At 41.4% G+C, this 14055-nt stretch overlaps 1 protein-coding gene across 1 annotated transcript in view; it reads right to left on the bottom strand.

The window, feature by feature from the left end:
• Positions 1-2460: 2460 nt before the first annotated feature.
• The window catches only part of FREM3 (FRAS1 related extracellular matrix 3), a 109532-nt gene continuing 97937 nt past the window's right edge, over positions 2461-14055 (bottom strand). The window contains exons 17-24 of the mRNA XM_015422915.1: positions 11265-11457; positions 10339-10443; positions 9336-9463; positions 8341-8475; positions 5719-5845; positions 4141-4328; positions 3898-4044; positions 2461-3008 (exon numbers count right to left, since the gene is read on the bottom strand). Coding sequence (XP_015278401.1) covers positions 2484-3008; positions 3898-4044; positions 4141-4328; positions 5719-5845; positions 8341-8475; positions 9336-9463; positions 10339-10443; positions 11265-11457 — 1548 coding nt within the window. The 3' untranslated portion in view covers positions 2461-2483. The remainder of the gene's footprint in view (positions 3009-3897; positions 4045-4140; positions 4329-5718; positions 5846-8340; positions 8476-9335; positions 9464-10338; positions 10444-11264; positions 11458-14055) is intronic.

The following is a 14055-nucleotide window of genomic DNA, read 5'->3' as shown; positions in this document are numbered from 1 at the left end:
GATTCTGTGCCTGGTATTCAGAATATATAAGGACACAAATATGATGTGGAAGAAAATACCTTTATAAAATTGCCAAAGTTTGTTTTTTAAACAGTAATGTTACAAAGTATAAGGTCACACTTATCATACAATATTTGTGATCAGTATAGATCAGTACAGTTTAATGTTGCAACATTTCAGTGCTTGTGCATGGCTGAACCTATATGTTAATATTTTAAGAATGTAACAAGTATATTGAAGAAAATATAAAACAGTGAGTAGTATGTATATCTTAATGCTTACCTCTGATTCCATAAGCTGCAGAAAAACAGCTTTTCATTGGTTTATACTAGCGAGCCCTTCTAATAAAGGAGGAACCACACTTAAATCCTCTTCCCTCTGTTTTGGAATCCTGACACAGATGATTTCTTCTAGCAGCTGGTATCTTAGACTTAATTGGTGGAGTTTGCTGGACTACACACTTGTACACTGAGGTAAATAGTGCTGCATCCTTGATGAGGGCAGTAGCAGCAGTATCTTTGTCTAAAACTGCAGAATACCTCTATATCAGGTAGCAGCTGTATTCTCTAGTAAGTAAAAGCACTGCATTGTGTGTGCTGTACCATATTGTGCACAATACTGGCAGAGCTGCAGTTAATCCCAGCAGGAAATGCAGGATAGTCCTAAAACCCTTTGTGGCCTACTTGTCTATGGTTATTGCTGCCCAAAGAGCGTTCTCCAGTGCTTGAAGACAGAAGGGGATTAGTACGTCTACTTTCTCTAGGAGAGTACTGTTTGAATGACCACAGGTTTAACCTACATTTACACAAACTGTTCTCTGTACAACTACACTGGGGGCCTGTCAGATGAAAGGCTGGTAGTAGCAGGTATGCATATTTTTTTAAAAAGTTGATCAGTGAATGGTTGCCTAAGGGATCAAAATGCATCTTTCCACAAAACCATTTGGAAAAAGTATGGAGTTCTGCTACCAGAGACATTATTATAGTGGCAATCTAATTCTATAATAACATCAAACTCCAGGCAAGTCATGTTAGTACTATCTGGTGATATAGCAGGAAAATGATTGTAAACTGGAGAAGTTTTGTTTCTTTGGAGGCTGCTGTACCACAAATAAGGGTAGCTGTCACAGTAAAATGATTATGGTTTTAACTTTCATAACCTGACTAGTAAAAAGACAGATCTGAGCAAAGGCCTGCCCTTGTTATTGTCTCTACCTGATTGGTAGTAATCTGTTACAAATGAAGTATGAACACTGATATACATTTTACCAGACACTGGACAGAATGTCTCAGCTAGTAAAAAAAAAATCACAAAGGCTACATCTAAACTAAGCCCATTAGAATAAAGCAGTACCTGCAGCAAAACAAAGCAGCATGAGCACTCTCTATCTTACACCCACCTGAGTATGAGACATCTTGACTAGTGTTAAACAACTTTCAGAAGTAGGAGTGCTTCTGTGTGTAGATATCCATCTATGAAGGGATTCTCTGGTGTGGTTAGAAAAGGCCCAAATTGCTTTGCATAAGTGGACAAGTACGCTGTACTGGTCAGCTTTCGTGGGCCACTACCGTCATAGCTGAAGGATTCTTTTTATAAAGCTTGTCGCCAAGTATTTGGTGGCCAGCTGAGTAATATTTATACATTCCTTCATTGTTGTGCCTACATTTGATGGCTTAAAATTTTCCAGTTGCCTAGTTGAATGAGTTATTTTTACAAAGTGAATGCTCAATGAACATATGCAAACAAGTTGCGGGAAATTAGTATCTTAGAAGTTATTCATGATATATTTGTCAAGCTCCTTTAACTCCTTTTGAAGTAATGGTAACTGGGCACTTCACTTGCAGTGAGCAAACAAAAGGAAGGGCAATCTAACAACTTGGGGTGGTCATGAAGTGCACAATACAATGCTAAGTACTCACATTGTACCAAGGTATATTTATTATACCTATGGTTAAAACTCACCAGAGAAACACTCCTTAAATAAGCTTAGCATTTTTCCAGTGCAGTGTTTTCATCAATATAGACAGTACACAGATACTTTAGTCCTACCCTATGTGGTTAAAGTCTGACTCCCCCATCTTTCCATATACAAAAGAGTAGAATTCTAGACACTATGCACGGTAAACGATTAGGAAATCAATATCCCTTTGAACAGCACCAGGCTTTCACAATGGTAGATAAGGCACATTTAAAGCTGCTTGTAGATGATTTCTTGAGCACCATTTGGAAAAAAAAAATGCTAGGTCTAGAGAACACTTTATTCCAGGCATTTGTATTCCTGTGCTCCTGGAAAAAAGTTAAGTTATAAATAAGCCATTCACACTTAATATACACTTCATGTTTGCTACATGTTTCATAAGCTGGAATCACACACAACCTAGCATCAAAACCACAGCAGCCAGTTCCAAGTCTGCAAAGGCAACACCCAAATTCTTGTTTCTGTGATGAAATGCTGCGCCTTCAAAGGATAATTTGCAATGCAATTAAACTTCAGAACCATTGCTGTGCTGTGTGGTTACAGTTTCATTGCTGCTAGAATAGTTGATGGATGAATCTGCTTTCCCAGCAGTAGAACGTCCCTTCCGTTTCAGAAGGCAGACAATAATCAAAGCAGTGCAGATCAGAAGCAGCAGCCCAGCTGCACCTCCAGCAATTGGTATTAGCTTGTCTTCTACATCATTGCCTGCAACTTCCAAGACGGGCTTTTCATAAGCTTTATCTGCTGGGGATAGACCTTTCTGGTTGACAGTAATTTTGCTGGACCGATCAAGAGCTATGTGCTGGATATTGGTACCTCTATTCTTATCCGCCCCAATATCTTCTGCAAGAGCCGGGCTATTGGAGATGGCTCTCCGCGTGCGCTTTAAATGTGTAGCACCAGGGATTCCATTAGCTGAAGACAGAGCATGATGGTACTCAACACTTCTTTTTCCTAAGCCTTTGTGGGCATTCTCACGTGACCGAACCATGTAAATAGTATGGATGTACCACTCTCGGCCTGCTGCTACCTGTTAGATTTTAAAACAGATGTGAAAAATGTGAACACCCTGCCAAAAAAAAGCATTGGTTATTTCTCTCTCTCTGAGCTTAAAGACGGCAAATATGACTTTTCCGTGGATATATACTTCTTGAAAAGCAGCAAGACAGTGAGTATGTGAGTTTCCTTGTCGGCATGAGTCCCCTGATCAACAAGGATAAAACATTATTTGTATATGCACTAACATTTACTGCTTATAAAGCAAGAACAAAGGAACGTCACAATTTATTCTAGGATATGTTTGAAGAGAGAGGTTGTAATGCACCTCCACAAAATCAGTTGGACTCAAAATGTCTCACTATATACATTGATTTTACTTAAAGGGAGTTTGTTGCAACTGGTTTTTGCTGTGTGGGGCCCAATACTTTGTAATCAGAAAAACTAAGGTTAGGCCCTGACCTGTATAGCCCAGGCAAGCCCGATCTTTTCAGATCTCAGAAGCTAAGCAGGGTCAACTCTAGCAAGTACTTGGATGGGAGACCTCCTTGAAATACCAGAGGTGGAAGGTGCAGGCAGGCTTTATTCAGCCACCTCCCTGAATGTCCTCCAGGCCCCCAGTAGGGGTCAGTCACCAGAGGTTGCCATGACTTCCAGGACTATGCAAACACAAACATGTATGTGTGTATAAAAACTAACGTTAGAAAGCAAACACAAATCCTTGGGTTATTGTCAAATACTGCAACAGTATCCTCATAAAACAGTTTTCACCTTGTATTTATATTCAGATAATTTGTTAGTTTTTCCCCAGTATTTGCTACCCACTTCAAAAGACAAGCTTCTGAAAAGAGGGTTTAAAGTGCCTTGTTACTCATTAAAGACGTTTGAGAATTTCTGCATTCTTGACTGTTACCAAAATTTACCTGAAATAGTGGAGTTGACAGTAGGCTGAATCCATCGGACCCAGGTTGTGTTACCAAAGGATAGCCATCTACATGGTCAACTGCTAATTTAGCATGGAAGGCCATATCCCCAAAAACTCTGGCTTGGGTATCCGGTTGAGCTTTATCCTAGAGAGCAGTAATGAAACATGGATAGAACATCAGTCTCATTATTTCCAACCTAACTTGCTGTATAAGTACTCTGTTGTGAACTAGCTTACTTACCAGAATCTTGAATCTATACAACAATGAAGGGGAGTCAGCTAGGCAGCCATACTCTGTGTTATCTGGATTATACTTGGGGACATACCCATCAGCCCCAGTGCACAGAAACACCTTCTCAATGGTACACATGAAAGAGTCTCCTAAATTCTGAACAGGATCGACCATGATCCGACCATAGATTTCAGAGCCTAAAGGTAAGAAAACAAATCCAGGATTACTACATTTTAGGTATCAAAGTAAGAATATTTTTGTATTTCAGTACTGAGAATGCTGGAATTTGTCCATCCCGCCTTTCCTATGTTTGTGAGATGGATTGCGAATATCCTACAAGCATATACTGTGGTTATTGAAGTGGTAGAGAATTTAGCATTCTGAGGATCATGTTACAAACAAGTTTATGAGGCTGTGGTATCAAACTTGGAAGTAACGTTCACGAAAATATCAGTAGCTAGAGTAAAATCAATAGAGGTCTTATTCTAGTGGGTAGGGCTTCAATGACGTCTGCACTATGCAGAATAAACAATGTAAAACAAAGCAAATGCAACTGAAATGTGCTTAAAATGTTTTAAATAATATATCTTGGTGTAAAATTCTATTGCTTTTTTTCAGCATGGGTATTTTGAAAGCTGAGTGACAGAACACCCCTCAAAGTAGCTGGAATCTACTTTCACTTAGGTCGAATCTGCATTTGCATTTTTAAATCAGTTTCGTGCTGCTGTGACACCATCTTTCTCTATGCTTGTTTGAATGTTGTTTGGAGAAGATTCTTTTAAAGCAGTGGGGAGGCGCAATGACAGTGGAGCCACCACAAGAAGGTGATAACTATATGTGGACGTGCAAAAGTATGCTAGCACTGTTGAGCAGTGTTCCCTCTAAGCTGAGTTAGTGTGAGCTAGTTCACAGTTTTTTAGCCTCTGGCTCACACATTTTTGTCTTAGCTCAAGAAGGATGGCTCCAGAGCAAACTAATTTATGCAGCAGCCAAATTGATTGCTCACAACTTTGATGCCAGTAGCTCACAAAGTAGAATTTTTGCTCACAAGACTCCACAGCTTAGAGGGATCATTGAGGTGTGAAAATGAAACCCAATGTAGACAGCTTTTTTGAAGACGGAGTCAGAAGGCTGGGACACCGGTGGGAAAGACAAATGCAGATTCAACCTTATTTGTGCTCCCTCATAATCACAGCTAAAAACTATTGAATGCAATTCTCTTCTTCTTCAGTAGGAGGCAGTGCATATCCAACTACACATGCTAAGGGATACTGTACTGATCAAAACTTGGTTTTTGTTTTCCTGATGACACCGTAGGTAGAAGAATAGTTACGAATGTGAATTGTGCTTTTTACAGAGACTTCTAAAAATGCTGGGGGTTCAGGAAAGGGAGCAGGGCTGAAAAAATATTTTTGGATAGTATAAAAATCGCAAGGGTGTTTACTGCTGGCATGGAAATTCAACCCAGACCTAGTTTTTAATCTTCTGTAATTATATAATTACTATTTATTCACCACTGAGCTTTAGTTAAATGGTGCTTCGTGCCAGTTTCTGTAATATGAAGAAAATAAAGTTGTTGTTTTTTACCTTCTGTGAAGGCAACATCAGTTCCTTCCCCAAACCCCATGGAGCCATCAGAGAGCCAGAGGTCCTTCTTAGACAACAGGAACATTTGGGTGTTGAGACTGAATTCAGCTGCTACTGGATCACTGACCTGTAGAGAGGAATAAGTTGGGGGGAATCACTTTCCTCTTGTAAAAATCCAGCTACAGTTTTAAACAGTTCGTCATATTTGTGTAACACCTCTTCTGTGCAGACACCCGGCCTGTGTGCCTCTTAATCCATGCAAGTCTCTTGACTGTGGGAATTCACTTTCCTAGAATCTGAAGGGACTGCTGGGGGGGGGGGGGGGGAGAAGGCAGGAAAGACTGAAGACCCTTTCACAAACGGTACAAAAAAAGGGAGGGGGAGAACTGCTCTTTGCTAAAAGGACGATTCTACTGAGGACGCCTGGGCTTGAACTAAACCATCACTGGAAGGCACTTTCTGGACCAGAAATTATCATCAGTGAAATACCATTTAGCATGTGATTGCATCTTTGGAGGCCTCATTTATACTTTTATTCTGTGCCTAGTGATTTCACTTTGGGACAATTCTTTCCTGGTCCATTTTGTATCCGTGTTGCATAACTGTATAACTGTATTGTATTATGTTATAAGCCAACTTGTTCCTCATTGTGTTTGACCTCTGAAGAAGGCCTATACAGGCCGAAACACATCACGTCAAGTCTATTGGCCCTTGTGTGTAAGATTTTGGTATTTTTACATGAGGTGTGATTGGGCCCTTATATGTTTTTTAATTCTTTGCTAATAAATACATGTATCTTTTTATATTATATAGTTTTTATTGTTGGCCCTCTGTTCTGCTTGACTTATCTCTTTAGGTTCTTGATCCTAGCTTTCACAAACAGAACACTGGATTCAAACTGAGTTATGGGCACAAATCGTTTCAGAAGATGCATTATTCAGGAGATCCCGGAGAACATCAGGGCCCTGCGGGACCTTTTACAGTTCTGCAGGGCCTGTAAAACGGAGCTCTTCCACCAGGCTTTTGATTAGGGGCTGCCACTGATGAGTGTGCCCTGGAACATCGTCTGGTCTGAAATTTTAGAACACCCTCAGGCCTGAGATTCCGCTGGACGCTACCCCTATCGTTGGATGGGATTTGGATTACCGCCATTTCTGTTGGGTTAATTGCAACTGGTGTTGTTTTAACTGGTATGGTATTTATTAATTGTTTTAACTTGGTTGTTTATGCCATTTTAATGTTGCTAGCCACCTTGAGCCAGATATCTGGAAAGGCGGGATATAAATATAAACAATAAATAAATAAATAAATATTAGCATTCTACATGCTATGCTGGGAACTTTCAATTTCCCCCTCATCTCCCAGTATAAAGATAAATCGGGAAAAGGGAAGAATCTCTGAAAATAGACTTAATCCATCAGCTCATTTACAGGAAGTGACACACTTAAGAAGCCGTTTGTTCAATTCCAAGGCTAGTTTAAATAATCAGCAGTCTGGGAGAGGTGCATGATTTTCATTAGGATCAGTGTTACTGTGTTATATCTAACTTTATGTAACTTCCAGGCAGAGGATTTGTGCCCTACAGCTGTCAGCCACGAAGGCACCCTACCAGTTCTCATGCTCAGTGCAGCTGGCAATAAGCATGAGAACTGGCATGGTGCTTTTGTGGCTTGCAGCTACAGGGCACAAAACCCTGGTTAGAATGGCAGGGGACCAGCACGGGTGACACAGCTCAAATCAGTACTTTGAGTGCAGTTTCATGGCCCTACATGGTACTGCTTCCTTGAGATGCAATTTCTTCCACTGCACATTTGAAAGAGCATGCAGATGCGGTTCTTTCCCCTCACTCCTACTTGTGTCCTTTTCCTACCCTCACCAGTAGATGCCAGGCAGGAGAAGAGGCAGAACAGAACCAGAGTGGTGTAGTGGTTGGAGTGTTGGACTAGGATCGGGAAGGTCCGGGTGTGAATGCCCACTCTGCTGTGGAAGCTTCCCAGGTGACTTTGGGTCAGTGACACATGCTAATCCTAAAGACACTTTCCTGGAAGTAAGCCCCTTTGAATAAAGTGCAACTTACTTTTAGATAGACCTCCTTAAGATTGTCCCCACACTCTTATCCTAACCTACCTCGCAGGGTTTTTGTGAAGATAAAATGGAGAAGGGGCAAACTGCTCTGGGCCTTCGTTGGAGAGCAAGGTGTCCCGTAAATGAAATGAAATAGTGTGATGATGTCTCAACACAGCTGAGTGTGCCAAATGTTATGGGGAGAGGTATGCAGGTCTACAGTTTTCAGTGGAAGCCCCAAGTCAGTCTAGTGCTACAGTATCTCTGGCAAGCTGCTGTTTTGACACGGCCTCAGAGATAATTTAAACTTCTAGGATGATTTGCTGTTTAAAAAACAAACAAAAAATTCCTAAACCTCAGTTGACAGGATTTTAAAATATTTGTCATCAGTTCTTCTAAATCAGGGGGAAAGGGTTACATGTAAAACTAACTCAGAACCTGGTGGAGATGATCTACACAAACAAGCAATTAAGCTCAATATAATTACCAAGGGGAGTGTATGCAATGTGCCAGATAAATAAAGTCAAAATACTTAGTTGAGCACATGAAATGTTTTACCTGCTGGAACCTGATATCGAGATCAAAGGTGATTGGTTCCCGTGGGCTACAGATGACAGGCTGCGTATATTCCTGGCTGGGTGCGGCAGTACAAGGGATAAGTTTTACAGTGTAAGTACCAGAATAGTCACGTACCTAGAAGAGGGGGCAATACAATCAGACTGTGAGCGTCCGGCACAAGAACTGCTTCTGTTAAAAGCAACAAAGAGGATATTTTTCAATGTCTGGCATAATAGCGCTTCAGGCTTCACTTTTTATTTATCTATATTTGGATCCTCCTTTTAAAATTAGCAGTGTCCGCTTACAGGCTAAACTTGTATCAGGGTACTGGTAATTTGTAGTCCATATCTGGCTGACTGGTTAAGAATTGTATAAGGGTAAGAAAACCCTGGTTTTTGCTTCTGCTACAGATCCAGGTCCTGCCTCCCAGGAAAGGGAAGATCTGCTGGGGCCGAATTGGAGATAAACACAGACCCTGACCAATAGATCTCCTTCGTTTGCTTTCCCCTCTCTATTCTCCCTCCCTTCCAGGTTTCATCTTTTTAGTCTTACTCTTGATTGAGGTGGGCAACTTTGGTAGACAATTGCCTGAAAAGCAGGGTACAAATAAAACTAAAATCCTCTAACTCCTACAATTTGGAAATTCTTCAGAAATTAGCTTGAATGTGGCTACGTTTCCTTTCAATTTAAACTGAGCACCTTAAGAAGAAGAATTGTGGCTTTCCTTTTCACCATAAGGATCATAGACAACAAAAGCTGTCACTTGAAATCAGCGCTGAAACAGCTACTGAATCTTCTACAATACTGACGACCCAAATACTGAATTATTTTTTTAAATGGGAAATGATGAAAAACATTTCCCATTAACAATACACACAGGCAGCTGTGTTGGTCTTGGGCAACTCATAATCTCTCTATTTAACCAATCACAATAAATGTCTAAATGTCTGTTATAAACCATTTTGTATACAGAAAAGCACTACATCTACACTTACGGCATAATCTGAAATGAATTTCCATTGTTGCATAGGCTGGTGAAACGTTTGCTCACTTTGAGAAAGGCTCAGTGTGAACGTGAGGCCAGGGTGATCAGCAGACATCACCATTGAAGACAGAGATGTTCCTGCCAAAGCAACAACCACAATTTATCAAGGGATTAACAGTAAATAGTAATACAATGTATATGAAGCATTTTGAACTAGGAATGGGCACAAAATGAGCCATGAAGCAAAATCCGTCATTAATTTTGCTGTGTTAATGGTTTGCGAACAGAAGTTCGTGATGGGTCTACAGTCACAAACTTTCATGAACTTTTAAAGCAGTTCGTGGCAGCTTATGGATGGAGCAGAAAGCAGGGATTTAAGGGGATTCCCTTTAAATCCCTGCTTTCTGTTCCCAGGGAAAGCCACAAAAACAGCTGAGCGGCAGGGAGGTGCTTCTGGCTGCTCAGCTGTCTTGAGCTATCTTGTGCAGTCCCTTTACAGGAGCAAGCTGCTCCAGGCCACTGAACTGTTTTTCCTGTTTTCTGCAAACTCTGTTCAAAAGGGACTGTGGTCCCTTTCAATGGGGTTTGCAGGGCCACAAACTGGTTCAGTTCGCAAACTGGCCTCCTGGTTTGGTTTGTGGCTCAGCCACTAACCAAACCACATTTGCCCGGTTCATGCCCATCCCTAACAACAGCCCTGTGAGGGAGGGGCATGCCATTACCCCAATACTGAATGGTGGGGGAGGTGAGAACACCTCACCAGAGACCACCAAGTTCATGTGAGAGACATGAACAATGCTGGGGAATTCCTGATTTGTAGCTCAGGCTCTCTTGATTACTACATGGTAACAGCTCTTCAACAGATGTTATCCAAGACACAGCAAAAACGTTTCTGTAAAGAAATATTTATCTTTTTATGTGCACAGAGGTTCTCTTTGATCAAGTCTGCTATCAAGAACCAAGAGTGCTACTGAGAATTGTTGGATAAACAAAATTAAAAAGTTGGTCTTTACCTGGGTGGGACATTACAAATTGCCCCCTGAACCGAATCTCAGTCCTGAAATACACCACCAGGCGCCCTTCATCATTGATTTGCATGCTGGTGGGGTAGAGGGAGCCTAGGTACAAATAACAATCACCATTATTATTCACGAAGCATTTGGATATTTTTGCTATTTGCAGCATTTTAAAATATGAACTGCTACATCTGAATTTTCTACTTGTCAGTTAAGACTGCATTTGTGTAATAGAAGCTGACGTGATACATTTCCAAATCTGTTGTTCATTGCAAAAATGAGACTAGTTTTTTCTGGACCAGATTTTCTCCCATTGTCCTGATACAATTCAGAAATAACGGTACAAAAGTAAAGACCCCTAAGGCTGGTTTACCACCCAAATGACTGCATGGGATGCCACAGATGATGGAGGGCAGTGATGTATAAGGAGGTGATAGGGGTGCCTCATGGCTGCGATTGTCTCCCAGATCTGTGCTGCTGCTGCTGCCACATGGATGCAAGATTAGTTTATTATCCAGGGGAAGGTTCATAGGCATTTTGGAAGCAGCTGGAGGTGGCACAGGAGGAGGTGGCAAAACCCTCTGTGAGAGCAAAATAGCTTGACCCACCCTGGGTACTATGTGGTATGAAGCATGCACAACTGAGAGCATTATCAGAGAACTTTCCCCTATCAAAACGTAAGCCATTCCCTTTGCTTTTGTCTTAAACTGACTCCACCATTGACTGTATTAGTGTGTGTGTGTGTGGGGGGGGTGGTGTTGCTGCTTTAAAAAAAGAACGTGCACGTTTCCACCCCTCTCCCTGCTTCATTCTAAAGGTGAGGGTGTGCCTCACTTTAGTTACACAACGTGTGTCCTGTTTTCTTCAAACAGCAAGTTAAGGAGCAATTGCAAAATAAAACGGGAAGGCTGACACAATCTCACCTTGGAGCTCGGCTTCTGGGGGGCTCCCGATGCCGTCCTTCCATAGGATGGCAGTGTCATACACAAAGGTGAGCCTCAGTTCAGACTGCAGGTCAAAGTGCTGCCAGCCACCTACAGCAGCAGGTGAATGGAAGACATAGGAGACATAGAGGGGCACTCGCAGAGTCACATAGGACTGCACCAGATTTAACACCTGCAAGGCATAATAGCATTTGGTGACACTATGTTCAAACTGGATCTGAATAGTTAATTTCACGGCCATTCTGGGAATGGTATTAAATCTCATCCTTACTCCCTCACTGAGTTATTTTCAACTTGACAGAAGGGATTTGTTTTCTTTTCTTTTCTTTGGTACATGTTGGCTCCTGAACAATTTTTACTAGCTGTGATTAGAATTCTTCTTTGAGGTCTTCCAAAGAGAGTTACAGTTTGTGCTGAAGTGTGAGAGAATGAAATGCAGGCCAAATCCGGCAGGCACTCCTCTGGCTTGGAAGACCCATCTCTGGCAAAGGACAAAACACTCTAGAATTGGCTTGACAGTCATCTAAAAGTGTGTAGTAATCTGGGGTTACAGCAAAATCTCTATTATAGGATTAAGTAGATACTAACAATCTCACATTCATTTGGGACCTCCGGTGCATTTCAGTCCAGTTTTCTGGAAGTGAAAGGGTAATGACTAAGCTCTTGTTCGACAAAAGCTGCTTTCCAAACATAACAATGCAGATAGTTCCTGGGAGTTACACTTAAGTCCCCCCCCCATTTCTCCTTCATATACTTTCAGAACTGATTACAGATTAGGTGGAAATTTTAATATACAGGCCACATCCAAGCTCTCCAAGCTCTTACTTAAAGCTGTTTAAGAATCTAAACAATAACCACCACCCAATCTCAAAAACAGTTTGTGCGTTTGCAACTCATTAAGAGCAAACTCCAGAGAGGAGGAGGAGGAAGAGGAGGAGAGCTGTATTTCTACCTCTTGAGAGAACAGCTCTGAGAGAACTGTGACTGACCCAAGGTCACCCGGCTGGCTGCATGTGGAGGAGTGGGGAATCAAACCCGGTTATCCAGACTAGAGTCCGCTGCTCTTAACCACTACATCAACTAGCCCCAGCTTGCAATATTATAAACTGGAATCTGAATTCCTACGTCTTGACCCTGCGTCAAGTGTTAAAAGCACTAACGTACACACAGCAAACACATCTGCCATACAAAATGTGGAGCTGCCCTGAGTTTGCTGCATGCGGTTGCCTAAGGACCCAAAATAGTAGCTAAAAATCTCACAAGGCAGTCTTGTGAAACCTTGGTTGCCATTCTGCATTTTAAAAAAATGTGATATTTGCATCTTTGGCAAACCAACAGAAAATTCTACCCAGTCCCAATCAGACCACTGGTCCATTAAAGAAAGTAATATCTACCCAGACTGGCAGTGGCTTTCCAAGGTCTCAGGCAGAGGCCTGTCAGATCATCTGCTACCTGATTCTTTTAACTGGAGATGCCGGGCATTGAATGTGGGAACATCCGCATGCCAAGCAGATGCTCTATCACTGAGCTCCACCCTTTGTGTATGGTGGGGGCCATACTAAGGAATTAAGACATATGATGTTGTAGTCATATATTTATTGTCAGAAAAACGTAATACTGTACTAAGCCACATTCCCAAAAGCTCTCTTTATTTGTACATAGGTGGCATATGAATGACCCGTTTGCTCGTCATTCTTAAAGTAGCCTGTGCCTGTGTGTGCTTTCATTACAATTTTTTAAAAAACTCATGAGGATATTAAAAAGAGTTTGTAGCATAGTGCAGAGGTCTGCTCTTCAGAGAAACGAAGAAAAACCCCAGTGAACATCCGCATGATTCAGCATATGACCATCTGAGGTTTACAGTTTGAAAGATGTTATCATGTATGTTAAAAAAAAAGCTTCCAGTGGGCATCACATTTTGCTCCCAGTAAGCTTTTAATTAATTTAATTGTATATGAAACCTGAGCTCCTACTTTTAAATCTGTGGGACACAGTGGATCGAGTTGATGCCCATGAAAATCTTATCTCCCTCCTTGCTGTGGCAAGACTTACAAAAGCTTCTGTCTGGAAATATTCTTCTCCATCGACCTTAACAATGTGGTGTGATAAGGTATGGGACTAATTCATTATGTACACGATTTCTACCATCTTTGATTACTCTCATACAAGTGCTAGAAAAATCTATGACAAATTCATTGTCACCTGGCTTCCAGTCTCAACTTATATGTCAGAGAGAAATCTCCTTCCCTCTAACTTGATTTACCATTCCTGGATTTACCTCTGATATACCCATTGAATGATCTCTGCATTGGGATTCCCCTTTTTGATCAGAGCTTCTGTTATTCATCCTATTATGTTTGGCGGTTCCCCACTCTTGGAGGCATCATTCATTCATTACTTCATTACATCCGTATTTACTTATTTTTTTATCTATCTGATTTGCCTGTTTTTTATTTGAGATGTTGATATTTTGTCTTGCTTTGTCAGAACCTTTATGTCTCTACCATCATCCACACACACATTTAACTGTTTTTTTCCCTTTCCTTATTACTTACTGACTCACCAGCTTTGAATACATGTGTGTGTGTGTGTATGATGACCATAGTTGTATCCTGACCTTATTATTAATACATTTTTAAAGAGAGAGAGAGAGACAGACAGTAAGCTACTACTGTAAGGGGTGAAGCTAGTGGAATATCTCAGGTAGGGTAGCCAGCTTTGGGTTGGGAAATTTGGGGGGTGGAGCCTGGGGAGGGTGGGGTTCGGGGAG

Source organism: Gekko japonicus, unplaced genomic scaffold (assembly GCF_001447785.1).
Source record: "Gekko japonicus isolate JY-2015 unplaced genomic scaffold, Gekko_japonicus_V1.1 scaffold110, whole genome shotgun sequence".
In the NCBI taxonomy this organism is placed as follows: Eukaryota; Metazoa; Chordata; class Lepidosauria; order Squamata; family Gekkonidae; genus Gekko; species Gekko japonicus.
This window is presented reverse-complemented; position numbering and strand designations above follow the sequence as displayed.